The 20,798-nt window shown below is 43.9% G+C and overlaps 1 protein-coding gene across 3 annotated transcripts in view; it reads left to right on the top strand.

Annotated features, from left to right (window-relative positions):
• The window catches only part of ZNF423 (zinc finger protein 423), a 225,979-nt gene that overhangs the window by 63,734 nt on the left and 141,447 nt on the right, over nucleotides 1–20,798 (top strand). Inside the window, exons 3-4 of one of the 3 annotated variants that reach the window (XM_053987538.1) lie at nucleotides 2,970–3,170; nucleotides 7,070–7,150. In XM_053987538.1, the coding sequence (XP_053843513.1) occupies nucleotides 2,970–3,170; nucleotides 7,070–7,150 (282 nt within the window). Of the gene's footprint in view, nucleotides 1–2,969; nucleotides 3,171–7,069; nucleotides 7,151–8,617; nucleotides 8,648–20,798 lie in introns of those variants that run through there. The other 2 variants (XM_053987539.1, XM_053987540.1) reach the window with 2 other exon arrangements.

Raw genomic sequence — 20,798 nt, 5'->3', positions numbered from 1 at the left:
CGAGCACGGAGTGTGCAGCTCTGAGCAGAGGAATCTGAAGACCATTTTGTTTGAAGGACAGTAACACCAAGGTGTGACAGACATGTACAATTCCTTTAACTCGCCAAAGCCAGAAAAAAAAAATCCCATTGTAAAGCAGTGTTGCATTTGCTAAATAATTTCTGCAAGCTTCACTCTTGTGTTATTTGACATACAGCTCTGTCAAGCAACGACGCTTTTGAGAAGTTGCCTAGAGGATCAGATTTCCCATTCAACAGGGAATTAAGAAATGTTTCTGGAATTTTGCTTTGCAGTGGGGAATCTATTTTCTTATCTCACATTGTACAATTTACTTTTCCTAAAGCAGTGTGCTAAATTATTTGTTATTGTTGGACTCGGTCGAGCAGCTTTATCCCTGGTGTAGTCACGAAGTATTGGAGTAAAACCAAGGATGAATTTGTCACAGTGTACTCACCAGATCAGCTGGTCTTTAGGTTAACTCTCAAAAGACAGCAGTTCTGCTAAAAATATTAGTGAAGGTCCCTTAAAGCTTCCCAAAGTTGCCTAAAACCTTTCTTCTTCAGGTTGTGGCAAAGTCAGTTCAGAAGTGCTTCCCTGAGGCCTTTGTCAGCAGGCAGCATGGACGCAGGTGCCAATTCTTTAGGTTACATTTATATGCTTGGACTCTTTTTATAGGTTTCTGTCATAAAACTGGAGAGCTGACATTCTGATTTATTAACTATCAAGTCTGCAGGACATAGGCTTTAAAAAGATTGAATGAGCTAAAATGTTTGTGATTGCAGTCTGGAATGAGACACTGTATAAAGGTGTGCCAAGTAAATATGACAAAATGTAAGTGATAATTTGAATATATACATTAAATGATGTGTGAAATAAAGCAAAGCTAGCATAGGTCTAAAAGTGACTTACTATTTGGTGAAGTAATAATATAAGAGAACCAGAATTGTGGGGTTTTTTCATTACAAGACATTTTTATTTAAGGAAGAGTCTATAAAGCATGCGGTTCAGCTAGTGGCATTTTATTGAATAAACATAGTCTAGATGATGACTTACAATATGGAGTGCTTAGTGAATGATACTTTTTATAACTAAATCCTTAAATTCATTACTGCTGTGCAAGTGGCATATCTGATTTGGTAAGATGAATATTATATCTTGCCCTTAATGGAAATTTTGTAGTAGAAAGGTATGTATAATTTAGCAGTAAAAGAATCTGAAACTGTGCAGATCAGTTAACTGCTAAGAGGGAGGCTGTGACACACCAACGCAGGCTCTGATTTTTAATATTTCCATTGCAATTGGAAGGGTGCGTCGTGTTACGAGTGCTCCATGGAAAGCTGCAGAGTGTTTTACACCAGTTGATTTATGTTACCATGCGCAGAGCAGAAGATGGTATGAAATGTGCTCTGGCTGGATAGTGGTAGCAGAGCTCTAGCCGTGTGTGTCTGAATTGCGGTGCTTGTGGTAACCAGTTTTCATCTTTAATAAATCTTATTTTCAGCTTTGCTTCATGTTCTCAGCATTGGTTGTCCTTAATCTTTTTGGTGCTGATCTGATTTTAGAAACAATTCATCTCTCTGTTTGCTGGTCCTTCCTTAATGGCTTAAAACCCAAATGCATCCCAAACCAACAAGGTGGTATCTCCCTCCCACCTGGCTGAGAACAACTCCTGGGCTTTTGGGGTCAGCCAGTGTGCGAGGACCTCTTCTGCTGGCAGAGTCTGTGGTTCTGTTTCACTTTCTGAATGACTTCCCAAGTGTTCCTATCATACTGACAGGGTGTATTAAGAGCATGAGTGCTTGTGGAGGCAAGTGAAATAGTGCAGGTGTAGCACTTGGGGCTGTATCACCTCTGTTGGGGAGCCTGTGTGCAGAAGCGGTGGAGGCAGCTCTGTTTCAGCTGGTCACCAAAGCCTGGCCACCATGGCTAGTGTGCCTAATGGATGCTTTGCTGCTGAGAGGGCAGCAGAGACTTTGAAGGGGATTTTCAGCTCTGTGGCCTCTGCATAGAGCCCAGGCAAGGGTTGTCTGCAGTGCTGCATGGACTGGCTTCAGGCACATCTGAGTGTCCAAGTGGCTAAGGGGGTGTCTTGGAGGCAGAAGGATGTGGCTGCAAGCTTATCCCTCACAAAGGCCACTGAGGGTGTCCTGAGGGCAGTGAGCAGCTGTCCTAACCCTAACCCACCCCCCCATGGCCAGTGGAGAGCCAGCTGCCCCCTGTGTGGAGCTGCCACCTGCACAGCCCTGTGGTGCTCAGCCCCCCACACTGGGGAGTTTCTGGAGCTGTCAGAGAGCTCAGTCTCCCTGTGCACAAATGCAGATAAAACTTGGGGGGGTTGGCAAAGATGTGCTAGCCCACACTCTGGCCACAGACCAAGATAAAAAATATTGGAGAGACCTGAAGGTCAGATGTACTGTATCTGCTCTCAGCTAGGTCAGCACAATGTCAGGCTCATCTGCCCAACCAAGTGCCTCTCATTAGTTCAGCAAGACCTCTCATGTCCTGGGGTATGTGTGTGCTTTGGGATATTCAGCTAGTGCATCTTTTTCGCTTGTTGTTACTAATATTGGGGCTTGGGGGCGGTGGGAAGAGGAGAGCACTGAGAATTAAAATTCAGCACATGCCTTTTCTTTGCGGGCTGTAATTAATCTTGCCAATTTTTAAAGCTTTGAGAATCTGGTTAAGTGATAAAACACTAACAACTTTATATGACAGAGTTAGAAGCTCCTGCTATACACCCACCAGAGAAGATTAGGAGAGAGTGTTTGCAGGATTCGCACTAAGCAGCAGAGAATACAGTTGAGAATTGTTGCACCACATGATATAAAAACCACATTAATATAATGAAAGGTGTCGGGAATAATGTGAGAGCGGCTGTAATTAAATGTATCTTAATAAGCGCAACATCCTTCTTAAAGCTCTTATTTTTCAGACCTTTCAAACTTAGCGGATGTTCTTGCTGTTGGCAGGTGGCCTGGGAGGAGAGCTGGAGAGCGAAGCGAAGGACAGCCGGGCCCTGGAAGAGAGGAACAGTGTGACGAGCCAGGAAGAGAGAAATGAGGAAGATGAAGACATGGAGGATGAGTCAATTTACACCTGCGATAACTGTCAGCAGGACTTCGATTCACTGGCAGACCTGACTGAACACAGGGCACACAACTGTCCTGGAGGTAATGTTAAACTAGCTTTACAGTTCTGACAGGTGGTTAGCTGGGTAATTGGACATAGCAACAGCTTGAGGCCTCAAGTGAGATTAAAGAATTAATAATGTAATTTTACAGTTAATGTAATTTTATTGTGGTGCCTTGGGTAGCCTTTGTTCACTCCTTTAATAAAATTAAAATAAAAGCAACAGCTTTCCAATTGGAATATGTCAGTAATTACGTTAGACAAAAATGTTGTGGGTTTTTTTAATGCTAGAAGTTTCAGGCAGGTATTTTTCCCTCTCTCTCCAAATGTAGGAAGATTAAAAAAGTTAAATGTCTGAAGTGTGCAAAACTCCCAGGAAAAAAGGCCTCTGAACCCCTAAAAGAACATGATGATTCCTGAGATTAAAATTCATAGTGCGAGTTCTGTAATCCCACCCTAAAAATACAGCATTCTCCCTAGGTTATTATTACATTGCCTTTTGAATTCTATGGAAGTGAGGATGGCATCAGCCTACGCTGATCTTGATTTTACTTTCTGTAAAGTAAGAACAAGCTCAGAGCACTGGTGTGAACAATTGCAACATACCTTGCTTTTCCAGGGCTGCCTCTGCATGGCCGGCGGTAGCAGCAGGTACTCAGCCGAGCACGCTAAGCCGATTTACAGGGGTAGGAAAAAGCTTTGCAGATTTTGCCAAAGATTAAATAAAATCTTAGGAGGGGGAGCGTAGAATATGTTCATATGTATTTAAATCAGGGATTCTTATCTTTCACCTTCCCAGAGTTGAATACTCTGCCATCGCGTCTTCCTCCACACTCTAAATTATTTTCAGGCAGTTGCTGTTATGGCAGACGGGTAGGTCAAGGCTGGCAGAAGGGTTAGTTTCTCCTCTGGTGCAGCAGTACCCCATCATCTTTCCCCTGAGTACATATTCCTCCCGGCCACTTAATTTGTTTTGTAATTAGTGCATGTTTTCTGCTCTCCTTTTTGGGCACAAGTAAAATGATGATCAGCCAAGAAAAAATACAGGGGATGGAATACACCAGGGAAGGAGGGTCAGGTGGAGGCTTTGGCTTGGTCTGACTCCCACCCCAAGAGCACCCTCCCTTGTCTCACTCTGGCTTGCAGAAGGGAGGACTCCCTGCTCTTGTTCCCATCTGCTTGCTGGGAAGAAGGACAGAGGGATGTTGGGGCTTTTCCCATGCTTGCAGTTAGACAGGAATTGCAGTCCTAAGCCTGCCCCCAGGGCTCTTTGCTCTGCACTCTCCTTTAAGCCCTACACAGGCTTCAAACTTGAAAGTGCATAAAATCGAAAGGCCACTTCTTGCAGGGTAATTTCCCAGCCAGCTGACAGCCATGGCACTGGCCTGAGACTTCTGCACATGGCGCTCTGCTGCAGGGGAGTAAGCAAGAACATGTAACTTTCTCTTCAGAAAACCCCTTGTTTTCCAAACTGGAAGGCAGAGTGCACAGCCCATGTGGACACTGGTCCTTTCCAAGGAAGAAGTGCCCTGGGTGGCCGCTGCTCCATCACTGCCTGCTCTCCTCAGTTGTGCTGGGACAGCTGCTTATGGTGCTGGGGCTGAGCCCCACAAAAAGAGGCTCTCTTTAGCCCAAATGTCTGCTCGAGTCTTGTTCCCTGTGTGGTCCCCAACAGCTGTAATGGCACAACTGGCAGAGGGCAGTGGGCACTGCTGATGGGGACGCCGGGGCAGGAATGTAAGGTTATGACAGGTGACAGCAGCGCTATGAAAAGGAGCAATTCTTTTCCAGAGGCAAATCTGCATTAAAACATAGCAAACTAGAGATTTTATTCATGTAAATTCAGTCAGTGTTTTCACACCTCAGTTTTTTTTTTTTATCCTCAGTGTAGTATGCTCTAAGAAAAATAAATTATATTTTTAGGAATATATCAAAATAATTTTTCAGTATTCCCATTGCTATTCTTGATTGCAGGTAGCATAATTTTGTCTTCTTTTACTGTCTTCACGTGTGGATGATTTACAAGGACATTTTGTCCCAAAAAGGCACCATGTAACTATCTGCATATACATGAAATAAGTGCTAATTGTCTCCATGTGAGGATAATCCTTATTCCAGAACTAGAGTATCTGTTTTCTATTTAGTTTAATCTAGTGTCCTGAAGTGATTTAAAGTAAATAGGAAGATTGCACTCATGTATTTTGGAATGAAAATGTTTCCATGAAGACAATCTGGAATATTGCTTGACATTCACATACATTACCTTGAGGAAAAAACAACCCTTTCAGATATACCAGTTTGATACGTGGTCTGATAATCATGAGAATTTTTGAGGAAAGCATGCAAAATGTGTGCCTTTGTTCAGTTCATCTAAAAAGACTTGCACCACCTGGGTGAAAAGCTAAGACAGCATTAGAAAGGTGTTGTATTTAAAGATTTTACCCTACAAAAAGAGTTGTTTGCCTGTGTCCTTAGTTACCCCGCATTCCTTTTCCCTGTGATACCTGCCTGACACACCTGAGGGTGTAATGCAGTGCCTGACCTCTTGGCAAGTTAGATTTTCATGTCTTAATCTGAAGCAGGGCTTTCAGTCATGTCTACATGGCTCCAGATCAATACAGGTAATATTTGTAGTGATAATATCACCAGGCTGATAATACAACATAACTAATGACTTCCTTTGGGATACTGAAGTTAGGAAGGTATTGTAGCTCAGGAGTGTTGCAGGATTACAAGAGATCATTCCAAAGAACAGGATAAACCATCTATTTCACTGGAATCCCTTAGAAATTCATTACAGCATGCTGAAGTTATAACACAGTTTGAACGCAGCTGCTTTGACATGTAAGGAAGTAACAAACAGCCATTCTCTCCCTTGCTTTTTCATGTATTTCAGACTTGTTTCTTTGAGGACAAAACACTGATGAAATCTAGACATCTCTGGTAGCATAGGTGCATGGCATTCCTTTTGATGTCAGTGTAGTAGAGATGTTCTCCTTCTGACAGAATTAGGTGCCTTTTATACCTTTTGCTCGTGACTGATGTCTGTGATTGCAGGTTGTAGGTTCCCAGTGTCTACAGGGATCTGAAAAGGGCCTAAATGGGGGCAGCTTGTACCAGAAGAACATCACATTTCCTTACTGGCTTATATCTTCCCTTGTTTCCCAGTTTGCCCCCACAAACATGCACTCCTGCAGCAGTCCTGGAAACAGTGCCTTAAACTGTTTCCTTAAACAGCAGCATCTTTAAAAATAGAGAACAAATAAAAACACCTAGTGTATACACTGGATGTGTTAATCTTTTAAAATTGCTTTAAAACTCACTGGTATCCCATATCCCCTAAACTAGAGAGAGCATAGTAATTGCCATTGGCATCATGTGCAGCCTTTTTAATATGTGTTTTTGCATGCTGCTGTTAGAGTGTAGGTGTAGCATGATGCTATCTTACAGTGTTAGTGACAAGAGTAAAGAACTACATGTGGATTTACAACTTACTGTGTCCTACAACAAGCACCAGAGGCTCCCTACATCAAGAAACTGTTCTGTGATAGATCACTGGCTGGTGGCTGGTGCCAGGTGGTTTGTTGTCTGACAAAAAGTGGCTAAAAAGTCACAAGCTTTGTCATTTGGCTTGTGTGTTTAATCCTATCCTGCATTAATCTGGGTTTAGCTCCAGTATTTTATTGTGGTGTTTTTTTTTTTTTTTTTTTTTTTTTTTTTTGTTTGTTTGTTTGTTTGTTTGTTTGTTTGTTTTTTCCTTCCTCCACCCTTTTTGTCCCATGGGTCAGAATATTCTCAGGTAAAGTTGTTTCTTCAGATTCTCAAGTGAATGTAGAGGTTTTAAAGCAAATTAGCACATCAGTGAAGCGGACAGAAGTAGGCTTTGGCTGGGTCTCTGAGCATTTCATGAGGTCCTCTTCTGTTGTTGATAACTTTACAGGTTGTCTGTTTCAAACAGCAGCAGAGCTATATATGGATATTGCCAGCTTGGAAGCAGCTGATTTTTCTAAACTACTGTACGGTAGGAACTAGTTTATAATTAAAGTCTTGCAGTTGCTCCTTTTAAATGCCCTGTAACTTGTAGGCTTACGTTTGAAACGAGGTACTGTAACTGTTTCATGCTAGTGTATAATTTTGCATTTTCTTTTATTTCACCTGCTACAAGAATTATAATTGCCATGCAACCCCATTTGTGGGATGCTTATCCAGAATATACAGCAGCTTGTCAACAAGTGACAATGTCTCATGAATGTTTTTGTCAGGTGGCAATTTTTACTTCCCACTGACAAAGAGAGATGTCTTATATACATTTCCAAAATTAGCCCTTCCCAAAATCGTAATCTTTTTTTGTACCTGATTGGCAAATCAGTCATTTTTCTCTCTTTTTGCTGCTGCTTTTGTTACATCTTTAAATTAATGAATTACTGATTGTCCTCCACAAAAGAAACTGAAATACAGTTGTGAAAAAGCAGTGTGGAAACTTAATTATACACCTAGTTTATACAGCTGTGTGTCTAATGACCTACTGGCCCTAATTACTATGTTGTGGTTCAGTCTGAGTGCTCTTGTCCTTGCCAGAATTCTGCTCCTTTCTCTTAACCTGACTAGTGTTTCAAGCTTAAAAAAATAACAAGTTTCCTTTTTTTGTTCTTTTCTGCGTTGTCGTGCTGAAATGCAGTTTCCCTTCTTTCCAGAGGTCATAGCAGTGTTTTAAAATTGGCACCGGAAAAGCTCAGTAATATCACAAACTGTAAAAACATGGATTTCCCCTGGAGTCCTCAGTTCTTGCTGTCCAGATCTGAAAATGGGCACTGGGGCAGTGTTTTTATTGTCAGTCACTTGAAGGGCTGCAAGTGCAGGCTCCTGTCCTTAGTTTGTCACTGATGTCCCCTCTCCAGGTGCAGGGACAGCACAGGGCTCCCCAGGGCTCGGCAGCCGCCTTGGCCACAGTGCCCAGGTGCTGCACCTCTCCCTGCAGTCAGTATTTGTGCCCTCCGTGCTGAGAGCTCTGAAACCCCACATTGTTGCGGGGGTTCACGTGGCAGGGTGCTCTGGGGTCTGGCTCCTCTGACTCCTGTCATCACACAGGTGATGTTTGAGTTTACCTCGACGTTCCCAGCCTGAAAAGAGGCTTTTTCAAGGACTTCTGCTTGCACGTGCCAGAAAATCAGTGTGCTGATAAGGAGCTGTGCTGACTGGCTTGCTGTGCAGATGCTCAGCAAAATACGTATTACCGTGTAGAACATAAAGCACATTCCCACATCTGAATGGGGATCTGAAGACAAACAGAAGCACAGCCGCAAATCTCATGTCAAACAGGGCCTAGAGCACCTCTGGCCATGCCGAGGTTTTGCAGCGCATCCCGTGCAGCGTGTGCTGAGGCACCAGCGCTGGCTCTGCCCCTGTGCTTCAGTGTCGTGTGTCGTGTACTGCGTGTGTCTGACAAAGTTGTGCCAAGTGTTGTGCTCCCTAACAGCGCTGCTTACCCGTCGGATCGGAGGGTCTTCCACAGGCAAAGGTAGGTGAGAACCCCGGGCGTGCGACCCTGCGCTCAGCCCCTCGGCACAGCGAGGTGTCAGCGGGGCTGAGCCTCAGCACTTCTTCCTCTGTCTCTCCTGCATTTTGCAGGCATGCCAGTGCCTGTAAGGATGTATGGTGGGGGGACACGCGAATTTCAAACAATGAAACAAACAGCAGCAAACACCCAGCTGGGGGTCTGCTGTGCGGCCTCACGGAGGGTGTCCCCGAGCGGGGCCGGCGGGGAGCCCGCGGCAGATCCGCGCCGGGCTGGGCGCTGTGCTCGCTGATAAGAGCGTGCCAGTGCGCCGGGCGCCATCCCCTGCAAATCGCCACGGCCACCTTTGTGCCGGCCCCCCTGGGGATGGTGCCGAGGGAGGCAGCACCAGGCGCTGCGTGTGCAGATAGGAGCGCTGCCAGCGCGGCTGCGGCCGGCTTGGTTGCATGTTACCAAAACCCCTGGCAGGAGGGAGGTAATGAGCTCTCCCCACCCCTTTCCGAGCTCCCACATAGCCAGCAGTCACTGATGGCCTGTCTGTGCATTCTGAGGCTGCACAAAATTTCTTAGCAATGATGATGTCTTTCCACGAGCAGCATATGTTTTTCACACAGGAAGACCATTTTCCTTGTCATTTTTAAACATATGGCCCAGTGAGGAGCTGAGGATGACAAGTTAGCCTGCTTGTATTGGCAAGGGACTGTTTAATTCTTACCACTTTAATTGAGTTCTTTTATCTGCTTTTATCTAGTTCAAAAAGTAGTCTGCAAAGTAAGCACAGGTATGCATGGAAATGGATAAAAGAGAAAGTGGGTGCATGTTTCAAATGAGGAATGAGAAAGTGAGGTGCATGTTTCTCTTAAAGGAAACATGTCCTTTGGAGATCTTGAAAGGTTGCCCCTGGCTGGCTGAGAAGCTGGTCTCTTCTCCTTTGCTGCACCACAACAGAGAGATGCACAGAGACTGAAACACCCCAAATGCTGTGAAGCAAGAGCTGTGCTGGGTGCTGGCCATGGAGCTCCTGTGTGCAGTGGAAGCTGCATTTGGGAGCTGCAGCCTGCCCAGCCCCCCCTGCACCAGCTCAGGCCTCACGCAGCAATTCTGGGGTGCCGGAGCTCCACTCCCCTTCTCCTCTTGCTTCAAATTTCTGTTTGCAAGGGTAATCCATTGCCATAGTACAGCAGAGGGAGGATTGTGGGGGTCTGCATAGGGCAGGGGTTTCATTGGCAAGAGTTCCTTCCCAGGCTGGAGCCTGGTGAGAGCTACAAGAGCAGCTGTGCCTACAGGAAGGAGGATCCCTGTTTGCCATAAACAGGTCCCAGCATTCAGAGGGTTGTAGACAAAACCCAGTATATGAAACTCAATTCAGAACTGCGGTGAAGATAGCCTGGAGACTACAATAGATATGTGCTTGTTACAAAGTGGCCTTTAATAAAGCCTTAGAGAGCTGAATGGAGGATGTGCTGGGGTTGTCCTGTCTCAGATGGACAAGAGCATGGATTATTTCTGGCTAGGACACTGCTGAAGGGCATGCATTGCCTTCCTGTGGGTTGTTGAGGGACAAAACTGATGGCCATATCTGCAGCCTTGGCAGATTCAGAGCCACTGAGATCTTCAGACTGCACATGTAAGCAGTGAAAAAGAGACAAACTGAGAGTTTGGGGTTTTTTCCTGCTTTCTTCCCCTATCCCATCGCAGACAATTACATAAGTACTCTTCATATGAAGATGGCTGTACTGAGCCAGCCTGATGGTCCCATCATGCTGTTTCCCCAGAATGTTTTCCTAGCTGTCAACAAACTTATCTAAGCACTTTGTGGTGCTTTTTATTTAAATTATTCAGACAATCTTCCATGAGTTTCGATTTTGAAATGCAGTTAGCTTTTCCTGTGGTGGGAATCCAGAGTTCAATTACACATTGGGGAAAAGCATCACCTTTTGTTCACTTCACTTTTGTCACCTGCTTTCAGGTGATACTCTCTGGTTCTTCTAGTGAAGGAGACAGTGAGCAATTGCCCCTTTCCCACCTTCTCCATCCCCTCATGCCTGAGCAGGCTTCTTTTGCTGCTCCCTCCCATCTCTAAGTCCCTGTTTGCAATCCTCTTACTGATACCTCATGTACCTAGGCCCAGAGTAGGAGAGAGGGATGTCGTGAGGCATGGCTGGTGGGAGAGTGAGGGGATCAGCTATCTCCTCCATCACTTGTGCCAGAGATGTGGTCACGTTGGGGTATCTGTCCTGGCTCCCAAGCAGGAGGCAAGGACTTGTCCTAGTGTGAAGACCTGGCAGACAGAAAGATGGTGTCTGGCCATGTAGGGGAAAAACAATTAAGACTTCAATGTTTATTAAGAAAAAAAGCAACCAGCAGTGCATTTCAAGCACTCATCACGCAGCATAATTTTGCTGTTGGAAGTAGTGGGATTAAACAAGTCTTTCTAATGTTGATTTCTTTGAATTTGCAGCATATAATTAAAACAAAATCAATTAAAAACGAAGGAAGTGTGTGTACAAACATTGTCAAGAATTCCTATCTTTCATTTTTTAAAAACAAGCTCAAGAAAAAATCCCCACAGAAGTTCTGTAGTGCATATTTGAATGCTTTTGTTGTAGCCTCATTAAACTTGGCTTGTCTGCAGATACAGCTGGCATGTTATTAACTGTGCTCCAGGCTTGGGGAAGCCAGAAAGCAGCCTCCACCCCCTGGTGCCGGCTGGCTTTAGGGAAACGTGCCAGCATGGGTTGGTCCTCTTCAGCTGGCTGGCTTTGGGAGCGCCTGCTGGAGCATCTCTGCGTGGCCCCTGGGTGCAGGAGCGCGGGCTCGGCCTGCCTGGAGTGCCGGCCGGCGGGAGGGCGGCGTGGGCTCCCGGGGCCGCCCGCAGCGCGCCCCTGGGAGCAGCGGGGACCCACCCAGGTACGTGTCCTCCTGGGACAGCCTCAGCCGGGTGCCTGTGTGGTCCGTGGGCGTCTCACGCCTTCCTTTGCTGTAGGCTGGCAAGAAGCGAACTAGGGATCATCTGCCAAGCGGTTCCTCTGTTCTCAACAAACTGCGTGTTGGACTGAACCACTCAAATAAACTGAATAAGGGAAATATTTTCTCTGCACCTGCTGGAGAGGCTGTTGCTCTCCAAGCTGGGCTTGCACATCAGAGGACCTCCATCAGAGGTCCAAGCAGCTTCTGACTTTCTTCAAAGCTTTGGCAGTGAGTGTGTACATTTTGAATGCTGTTTCGTGTAAGTAATTTTAATAGGTGCTTTTATAGTAGGGTAAATGTTATAATTTCATATTCAATTTAAACTTGTTGAAAATATACTCATTGGAAATTTAAGTAAATTACCTATATTAAATATAGGTAATGTTATTCAAACATCTTGCTTATTACAAGCAATTTTCATTGTCTTAACTAATGAAAAATTGATTTGGCATTTTCAAGGCACTTGGTCTGTTTATGCTAAATACATTTTAGGGCATTCAAGCACTTTGTAATCTATAAACATTCTCTCAACCCCTTCCTAAAAATTGTTCCCCTTCCTATAAATTGTTATTTTTATCATAATGAAATTAAAAACTTATCATTCTAATTTGGCTTAAGTTTTGACTGCTACTAGACTGCTTCCTTCCTCCCTTCCATCTCCTGCCTTATGCTGGTAAAAGGTTTGTGTTGTCTTTGGGAGCAGACATTGCTGACAATTAAAGGGATTGATTTTTAGTCTGTGCAGCTCCCAGATCTGGTGCCCTATGGAGCTGCACAAGCTTTATGTCAACATGAGGGGAACAAGAGGTCAGCATTTGGGGGAGATCTCAAGACCTTCCCCATTAACAGCCTGAATTATTTTGGATGAAAATTACTGTGGCTGCACTGATTTGTCTAATGACATGCATGAAATTGGTTAAACAGCCAAGGTCTTTAATCCAGGTGGGTTTTGTTGCTGGTGACATCAGTAATGGTGGGAGTGAACTTCCTCTTGGAAGCATCATTTTTTTGGCATGTGGGTCTATCTCTTCCTTGGGCTTCCTTGAAAATCGTTCTCAGCCATAATGATGAAAGACTTTTTGGCTCCTCTTTTTGTTGCTACTCAATTCCTGTTATACTTGCTGAGGAGGACATAAGGAAAGGCTGAAGAAGCCCATTGCTTTTCTCTTCTCCAGGGAATCTGTTACATTAAACATTTGAATAGATTTTTGAACATAATTCCCAGTCATTTCCTCTACAGTGAACTCAGTTCACTCATGCAGACTTTGTACTTAATGATATCTCTTAAAATAAATGAGATTTGATATAATTTATACTAAATGGTCATTTTAGAAATCTACATCTACTAATTATTCATTAGAAAATTTGGAAAGACAGAAGTAAATTTCCTTTATGAACTCACAGTCTACAGAAATATAAATACACACACCTGTGTTTATTTTCTTCAAGCAAAACTGAATAGAGGTAATTTACTGGACTCCAAGAGTAGTGTAAGCAGGTTTGAAGTGCATTATTCAATCTTCATCAATCAACCATAGCAACCAACCCAGCCCAAACCAGCCAAAAATCCAACATGCATCTAGGACAGTTATTTATGGTAGTACTTAGGTTGTGGTCTGTATCTGCACCATTTGGGATTGTGCGTTTGTGCGTTCTGGCTGTGTGCTTAGGGCGGCCGCTCTCTGCCCTTTCCTCTCCCTGTTGCCTGTGCGTGTGTCCCTGTGGTCCCTCCTCAAAGGCTTTTTCCTTCTTGCTCCTTTCTGGACTCTCCCATTTTGCATCTTGCTCCCAGCAGTCTTCTCTCTGTTGCTGTGCTGGCATTGGCCCGCACGAAAGAGTCATTCACAGTTTATCCATTTAAGTGACACCTTGCTGTGTTACTGGTTTCTCCTTGACTCTCAGCTGCAGTTGCTCTCTTGTCCATTGTCCAGAGCTGGCTCTTCCTTGGAGCTCTGTGCACGTGCAGAGCCTTCCTTGAGCCATCCTGGGGGGGCTGGCAGATCTCCTCGGGTGCTGGGAGAAATCACAATGCTCCGTGTGCTGTTCGGAGGCAGACCCAGCTAGGTTCAGATGAACTAAAGACATGTGCTAGTCAAATCTTTGTTCACAAAACCGAGAAAATTATTTAATTTGCATTCAGACTGCATCCAGATCCAACCTGGATAGCTGCTTGATGTCACCTTACAGTCCATAACAACTCCTTCTTCTCTCACAGACACTTCTCATGGTTTGTTTTACAAGAGCTGTTTCATGTAGGAACTGTGTTCCAAGGAGTTTCAATGGTATTGAGTGTAACTGGGTTTGATTTGGACCAGGGCCTCTGGTACATGCAAATAAAGCAGACAGTATTCCTTGCTTTTTATGGAGGATAGACTGTTATCTTTAGGAGGCAGTCATGATGCTGTTGCACTCTTCTCACAAAATAAGACAAATTCAACCCAATGTTTAAAACAAAAGGAAATGAAACTGAGTAGGATCTTCTTGTTTCATAGCTTAAATGAGAGAATAGTGAGTTTTTTGTCTGTTAGAGAACTGGAAATGGGAGGGAAGATGCTTTCTCTTGATAACTAGGTATGCATATACGTATCTGTGATGTACAAAATGCCTCATTTTAGGTTAATCAGTGCAGTACTGAAGACATGACTAGCTAAAATTGGCTATTGAAAATAACATCATTACTTTGGGGAGAATCTCGCTCAGTTTGAAGAGAAATGAGGAAAGCTGATTCTTAACAGCAAGTTGGGGAGAGTGATTTTGTAAGTAGGATTGGAGTTGGAAAAAGTGCAATCAGAGTTAGCAAAACTCCTGTTTTTCCAGAGGCTGCCACAGTAATTGGCCGTGCATGTCCGGATTGCCGAGTGACAGGCAGGAGGCTCAGCTCTCAGAGAGCTTGGCCTCTCTGAGCAGAGAGAGGAAAGGAAGGGAGGATGGGGAGAAAAAACAATTTTTGAACTTGCCCCTTTTGAGATAGCAACTGCTCTTCTCCTGTGCCCAGGATCATCGCAAACAGCCAGCAGCTGCGTCCCACTCTGCTTTTGCTGTCAGCGAATGTCACTGCAGAAACCTCTGCAGTTTGGAGGAGCCACTGTTTGTACACAGGGAGTAGAGGAAACGCATGGAAATTTTGTGGTGTGTGGGCTGCTCTGGATTTTACTGTGAGGATGGAAGATATTCACAAATGTTTTAAATTAGGCTATCCTTGATAAGTCTAGTGGTATGGACCCCAACCAAAATTTCAGGGAAAAAAAAAAGTTGCTCTGTTAAAGCAGACATGAAAAACAATGAAGGGCTTAACTTTTGTCCTGAGGGTGATAAAACAGCACCACACAGCTGAAAATCAATCTGACCTTCACCCACGTGATGCTGTTGTCTCAGTCTGTCTTTCATTTCCTTTGGTTGAGTGAAGGCCACGGCATTCAGTAGGGAGAAAAGCCAGAGGGAGGTGTGGAGAATCCTGTTTTCTCTGGAAAGGCTTCAGTGCTTGCATAAGTTCCCTCTATAAAGTGAGTTGCTGTAAAACTTTGAATTATTTCATTAATTTAATTTAAAAAAATTATTCTTCTTTTAATAGGCAGCAGTCACATTAAGGTAAAGAAGATATGTGCTGTAAAAAAAAAGGTGTTTGTGATATAAAACATTCTGTTTTAATTAAACCTAGAGTTAGTTGGTGTTTTGAAATGAAGGCTTCATGCAGCAACAGAAAACCTGCACATTCATTTAAAACACAGAAATTTGTACCCAAAGGGGAGAAAAAAGGCAATTATATTTTCTAGAGATATTTGAACATTGTGTTGCGAGGTTTGCACAAAGAAAGATAGTTTGCACCCAGATACCAAGATATTTACATAAATAAATCGACAATTAGGGCTTGTGTATAAGCAATATTATTGATTTTCCAAACAGAGGTACAATTTCAATTTGTGAATTACTCATTTTGCACAACATCTTGCAGAAGTGGTTCCCACCTCGTTTTCCTGAAGATAGAGAAGGAACTGAATGAATGGGTAAAATCTGTGCAGAATTTAATTCTACTAAACAACAGAATCAAGGAAAGGGGAAACTAAATGCATAAGCACATCTTGATGTTCTTTTTGACATCTTGAAAGCAATTAAAGTGCAATTCATAGCTGTTCATCCAATCCCCTGCTTCTTCCATCCTTGTTGAATTTAAATGCAACCCAGAACCAAGGAGTTCCCAGCTATTTCTCTTGGAAAGCAGTAAGTTTTCCACACTGGTTTTACAAAACTAAGATTACTGTAAATTCTGCCTACCCTGAACTGCAGTTTTTCTGATTCATCTCATTACACACGGAAAATGTCCCTTCATGTCAGTCATAAACTACTCTGTTACTTTATATTTTTGTGCCATGTATTCCCTAGCTACTGTAGGATGGAGACAGGGAGGGCTACCTGTTATTTTCTTTGTTCAATAATTGTTGCTTGTTTTAGGAAGGTCTATAAGAAAAGTCATCTTGTTAAAAAGATAATGGCAGAGATTGGATGTGGCTGCAGAGATGAATCTCTGCTTCATAAAGGTTAAGAATTCAACAATTTGTTCATTAATCTATTTGGAATAATGGATATTAATTTGTGACTGTAGCATTTTATTTGTGTGGTTTATCTGATGTACTGACCATCACAGATGCTTCTACATGGTATTAAAAACCCCAAAATGGTAAACAGAAAAGATGTTGGGACCTTTCCCTGGCAAGCTCTGCTACTCAGGTCTCCGTGCGATATGCCAAAATGCTATTTGCATAAATATAGAATTTAATAAGTTATCATTCTGATTAACGTCATTAACTGCTTAACTACTGTAGAAATTGGCTTCCAAAGTTGCTTGTTGGTAGCTGTTGCTCTTCACGTCATTCCATTTGCTGTCTCACTGGGGATAATGGTATGCAAGGGAAAGCAAGAAGGTCAAGGATCTTTTTGTTTAGTCTCTTTGCACATTAAAAGTTCTATTATGTGTTTGTATTGCATGTGGTTTCCAGTCGGTTGGCTACAATGCTTTCAAGATCCATTGATGATGAGTTTGTGAGGCTAAATATATCTTGTGGATTATGACTACCAAGCTATCACTTCTTGCAGCAGTCAGGGCCAATATTTAACAAGTGTTTTTCAGAATGAGGAATTTTGAAATCGAGTCAAATGAGCTTACAAAAGGGGTTAACAGAAATGCCACTACAGAAGATGATAGCAAATGCTAGGCCTGTGCTAGCTGCGGGGGTGTTTGGGGCTCCGCTATGCTGTTTGTGGGGGAAATGGTTCTTAGGCTGGGGTTTTTACGGGTTTTCTGGGGGTGGGGGAGGGCTGTGGTATTGTTGTGAATGACAGAGCGGCCACAAAGCTGAATGGGTTGAAAAAAAAAGCGGTGTCCTCTCCAGGCATCCCTTTCTCTCCCGGCAAGGCGTAGGTGCAGCGCGCTGCGGCGGGGCCGCTGCCCGCTCACCGCACAGCTCCCGCTGCCCGCGGCGTGTCCCCGCAGGACTGGAGCCTCCTCTCACTGTCCCCTGTCCCCCGCGGCTCGCAGGGCAGGCGGGCTCCGCTGAGACCTCGCTGCTGCTCCTTGCCCGACATTTACGGGAATGCAAACCCGACTGCAGGACGCAGCCGCGTCTGAAGGGCTGGCACGGCCGCCTTGCTTGTTTTCACTCTCTAGCTAGTAGACTGACCTTTTAAAAAAACAGTTTTCAGCTGCTGTGAAACACTGACAATAGCTTTAATAGATTTCATTTTAGAATTAAATAGCTCTGGTTCCATATCGATAATGTAAACTAGCAGCCATGAGCATGCTTTAGCTGATTGTTTCAGGCTGTGTACAAGCTGAGGACGTCACTGCCTCCTTGCCAGGGGTTAGCGCAAGATGCTCACTTTCTTTAAAAATGAAAGCAGAGATTTTTTTTTTTTTTTTAAGCAATTTGTGTTCTGACCGACTTTTTCTGTGTACCTTCACACCTGTCAAGTGAATTCAGTGTGCTTGTTCCCAAGGGCAACCTGACATCTGGGAAATTCTGCCTCAGCCCCAACTGATCCCCTTTGAAGCACCGTTGGAATTTTGAATTGAAATTGTGTTACACCATCACACACCATCCTTTGCATTATTCTGTTCTGCTCCAGTATAACCCTGCTTTTATAAATTTCAGTTTAAGTCTTGCTCTTGAGCTGTTTCAGGAGTGTTGCAGTTATCTGTAAGCTGTCTTGCTTTTTGCTGTGGGGCTGGTAAGCTCAGAAACATCTGCAGGCAGGGTCAGTCCAGCTTGCTATTCTTCAGAGAATATTTACAAAGTTTCATAAGGCTTGGACCCATACCCACACCCATCCTAGATGCAGCGTCTACAGATTTATCCCCAGAGCCTCTTACAAGCATTGCTTGTATTACTATCTAGAGCTATCCCACTGCAGAAATCCTCAGGAGAGAGAAGTGGACAAGAGTACTCAGAAACATCTGTTAAAAATTCAGACAAACACTCCACTGTCACTAGAAGCAATTGGGACGGGACTAATGAAATTTACCATGTGGTGCTACAGCAAAAAAGGGCCTTTTTTTTGTTCCTTCACTTTTCCTTAAAAATGGATCATTTGGTCAGTAGATACAGAGAAATGCCTCTGCAGAGCACACTTAGGGTGTATAGCTGCTTGTAACCAATGTCACAAACTGACTCCAGAGCCAAGCCTTGTGGTCTTGTGGGAGTGCTGTTTCCCGAGTGCTCACATTTGATTCATCACATGCTTTCTACTTGTTTCAAGAAACCCTGCATTAATTGTGCAGACCTAGAAAGTGGTGACATTAGGAAATAAATTGACTTCAACATGACTTTTCCATTGCTTTGGCAAAAAGAAAGAAAAAGTTGCTGCAACAAATCTAATGGATGAATTCTCTAACTGGTTGCTCTTTTGTGTGTAGCTACATTCTGGATTCAGCGAGTACTTGATAAATATTGTCATTTGTCCTTGATGATGTGTCATGAAGTTACAGGCAATTTGGCAGAGAAAATAAGTTTTCTTGAGTATGAGGCCAGACTTGTGATGATGTGTTTCTCCACTGAAGTCCAGCTCAGCCCTCCACCCGACCCCATTCCCCACAGAGCACTCTCATCCCCCCTTCCCATCCTCTGCTTACCAGCAGGACAAGAAGCAGGATGAGTGGTGCTGTCTGCGGGGTGACACACGTGTGCTGATTGCCTGGGACAGGCCCAAGAGCAGGGATAAGTGCTGACTCTGCTCTTAGCCTTTCTCTCAGCAGAGACACGCGCTGGGGTCTCTGCCCTACCCAATCAAAGGCAGCTTCGCCGATCTTAGAGATACTCAATTTCTATCCGAGAAACTCAATTTCTCTTATAGCCCTGTATCTGCAGTACGGTGTGATTCAAAAGTTAATAGGAAGGGACAAACAGTTAAGACATATGACAGGCAATATGATGACATAAACCTTGTTTTCTTAGGATGCCAGGCTGAAAAAAATGAACACAAAGCTCCTGAGAATAATTGAGTCACTTCAGATTGAGACTTGATGGACAATGTTGGCTTTGTTATCACTCTGCAGGTAGCGAGGGGATAGGGTTAGGGAGAATTTCCAGAAAAGTAGGGGAGTTGTTATTAGAAGGGTAAAGCTTCCACTGCCACGCATCCCCTGTAGTGGACCCTGCATTACCCTGGTCCCTCTTCCTTTTAGGAGCCTTTTGAGGAAAAGTCTTCTGTGACAGGAACATCTCTCAGGTCTTTTAATCTGTGAGCTGCCAGGTGAAAGAATGGGGCTAGGGAACAAAAGACGCTCAGATACTGCAGACAAGCTTTTGTAGGATCTGCCACGTCAGCTGTCTCTTATAAGGTCTGCTGTATTTTCTGTTGATGGTGCTTTTCCCCCGAGGATTTCCCCACACCTGGGAATGCCTGCCATAAGCCACACTGATATTTTCCTCAATGCCTTTCATTTCTGTGTACAGATGGAGCTGGGATATCACACACTGTCCTTGTCCTTATTCTGTTCTGCTCCTTGGCAGTCACAGCTTTCCTGGCTGGAAGCTTTCATCCTACCTCCCTCTCAGCCCTTTTCAGGAGGGGCTTTGCAATTATTTATAAGGTAGCTTGTCCTGTTTTCTGACATTTTCAGTGTAGTCTGTGAAAGAGTAAAGCTAAGTATGTGTTCTCTGGTTTTACAGGGAGCAGAAAACTTGAAGTAAATGTTGGTGGTCTGAGTTAGCAAGATATTCTTTGTTTTTTAGGGTGTGGGGGACCCTCCCTTTAAATCAAAGGTCTTCTGGGTGGAAAATGTTCTAGTGGCCTGTAACTACCTCTTGCCTTTAAAGTGTTTGGAGATCCTGGAGGAGCAGGCAGCTCACTTGCATGCTTATCAAGGGGAGGATGGCTGTCCTGCTTATCTTGTATTCCTACTCCCCATCCCCAAGTGGGTTTTCTCTCTCCTTCCTCTTGTCACGTGTCAGAATAAGACATCCTGTGATTTACCTCATTCACCTTCCATTTGTGTGTTGAGGCTTGAGATTTTCCACAATACAAGAGGCAACACTATAATGATTTGGGCCTCAGCACTGCTGGAGGCATCTTTAGATTTTTTTTGTCTGAGATAAATTTCTATTCAGGCTGAAGAGAGCAGCATTTTCTTGCTATGCTGCTGCAAATAGGTGGGAGGAGTGGCTAACTTTTCTTCTGGAAGAAGTAAAGTGGACTGGCTTGTCTGCTGCCTAGTGCTACAGATGTACAGTGTATGGTGTACTTACTAAGTCACCCCCTCCTCTACCACATTGCTGGTTGCCTACATGCATATGTGAGAGAGAATTATAGGTCTCCCAGCTACCTTCTCTTCCAAAGATAATTAAAATACGAAGTCTCTTCTAAAGAGAAATACATATCCCCTCCAACTTTATAAATACAGACATAGAATTTTTTTCTTTTGCTTTCAACCAACATTAGATAAAAACTGATCACTTTTTTTTCATTAAAACTGTTCAAAGCAAACTACAGGGTGGAGGATCTCCTGTGAGCCAAAACTAACCTCCATGTTCCTGCCAGTGAATCTGTATTGCCAAATTTCACACAGCCGTGTTCTCTAGCACCTCCTTTGAACATGAGTGTGGTTCTGGAGGCCGTTTTGAAGCTTCCACTTGAAACACTCTCTGTGAGCTAGTGGAGCATTTTCTGGCACTTAAGGTTCTGTATCTGGTAG

Source organism: Vidua macroura, chromosome 11, assembly GCF_024509145.1.
Source record: "Vidua macroura isolate BioBank_ID:100142 chromosome 11, ASM2450914v1, whole genome shotgun sequence".
In the NCBI taxonomy this organism is placed as follows: domain Eukaryota; kingdom Metazoa; phylum Chordata; class Aves; order Passeriformes; family Viduidae; genus Vidua; species Vidua macroura.
The sequence above is the reverse complement of the archived record's forward strand: the minus strand, read 5'-3'. Positions and strand labels throughout refer to the sequence as shown.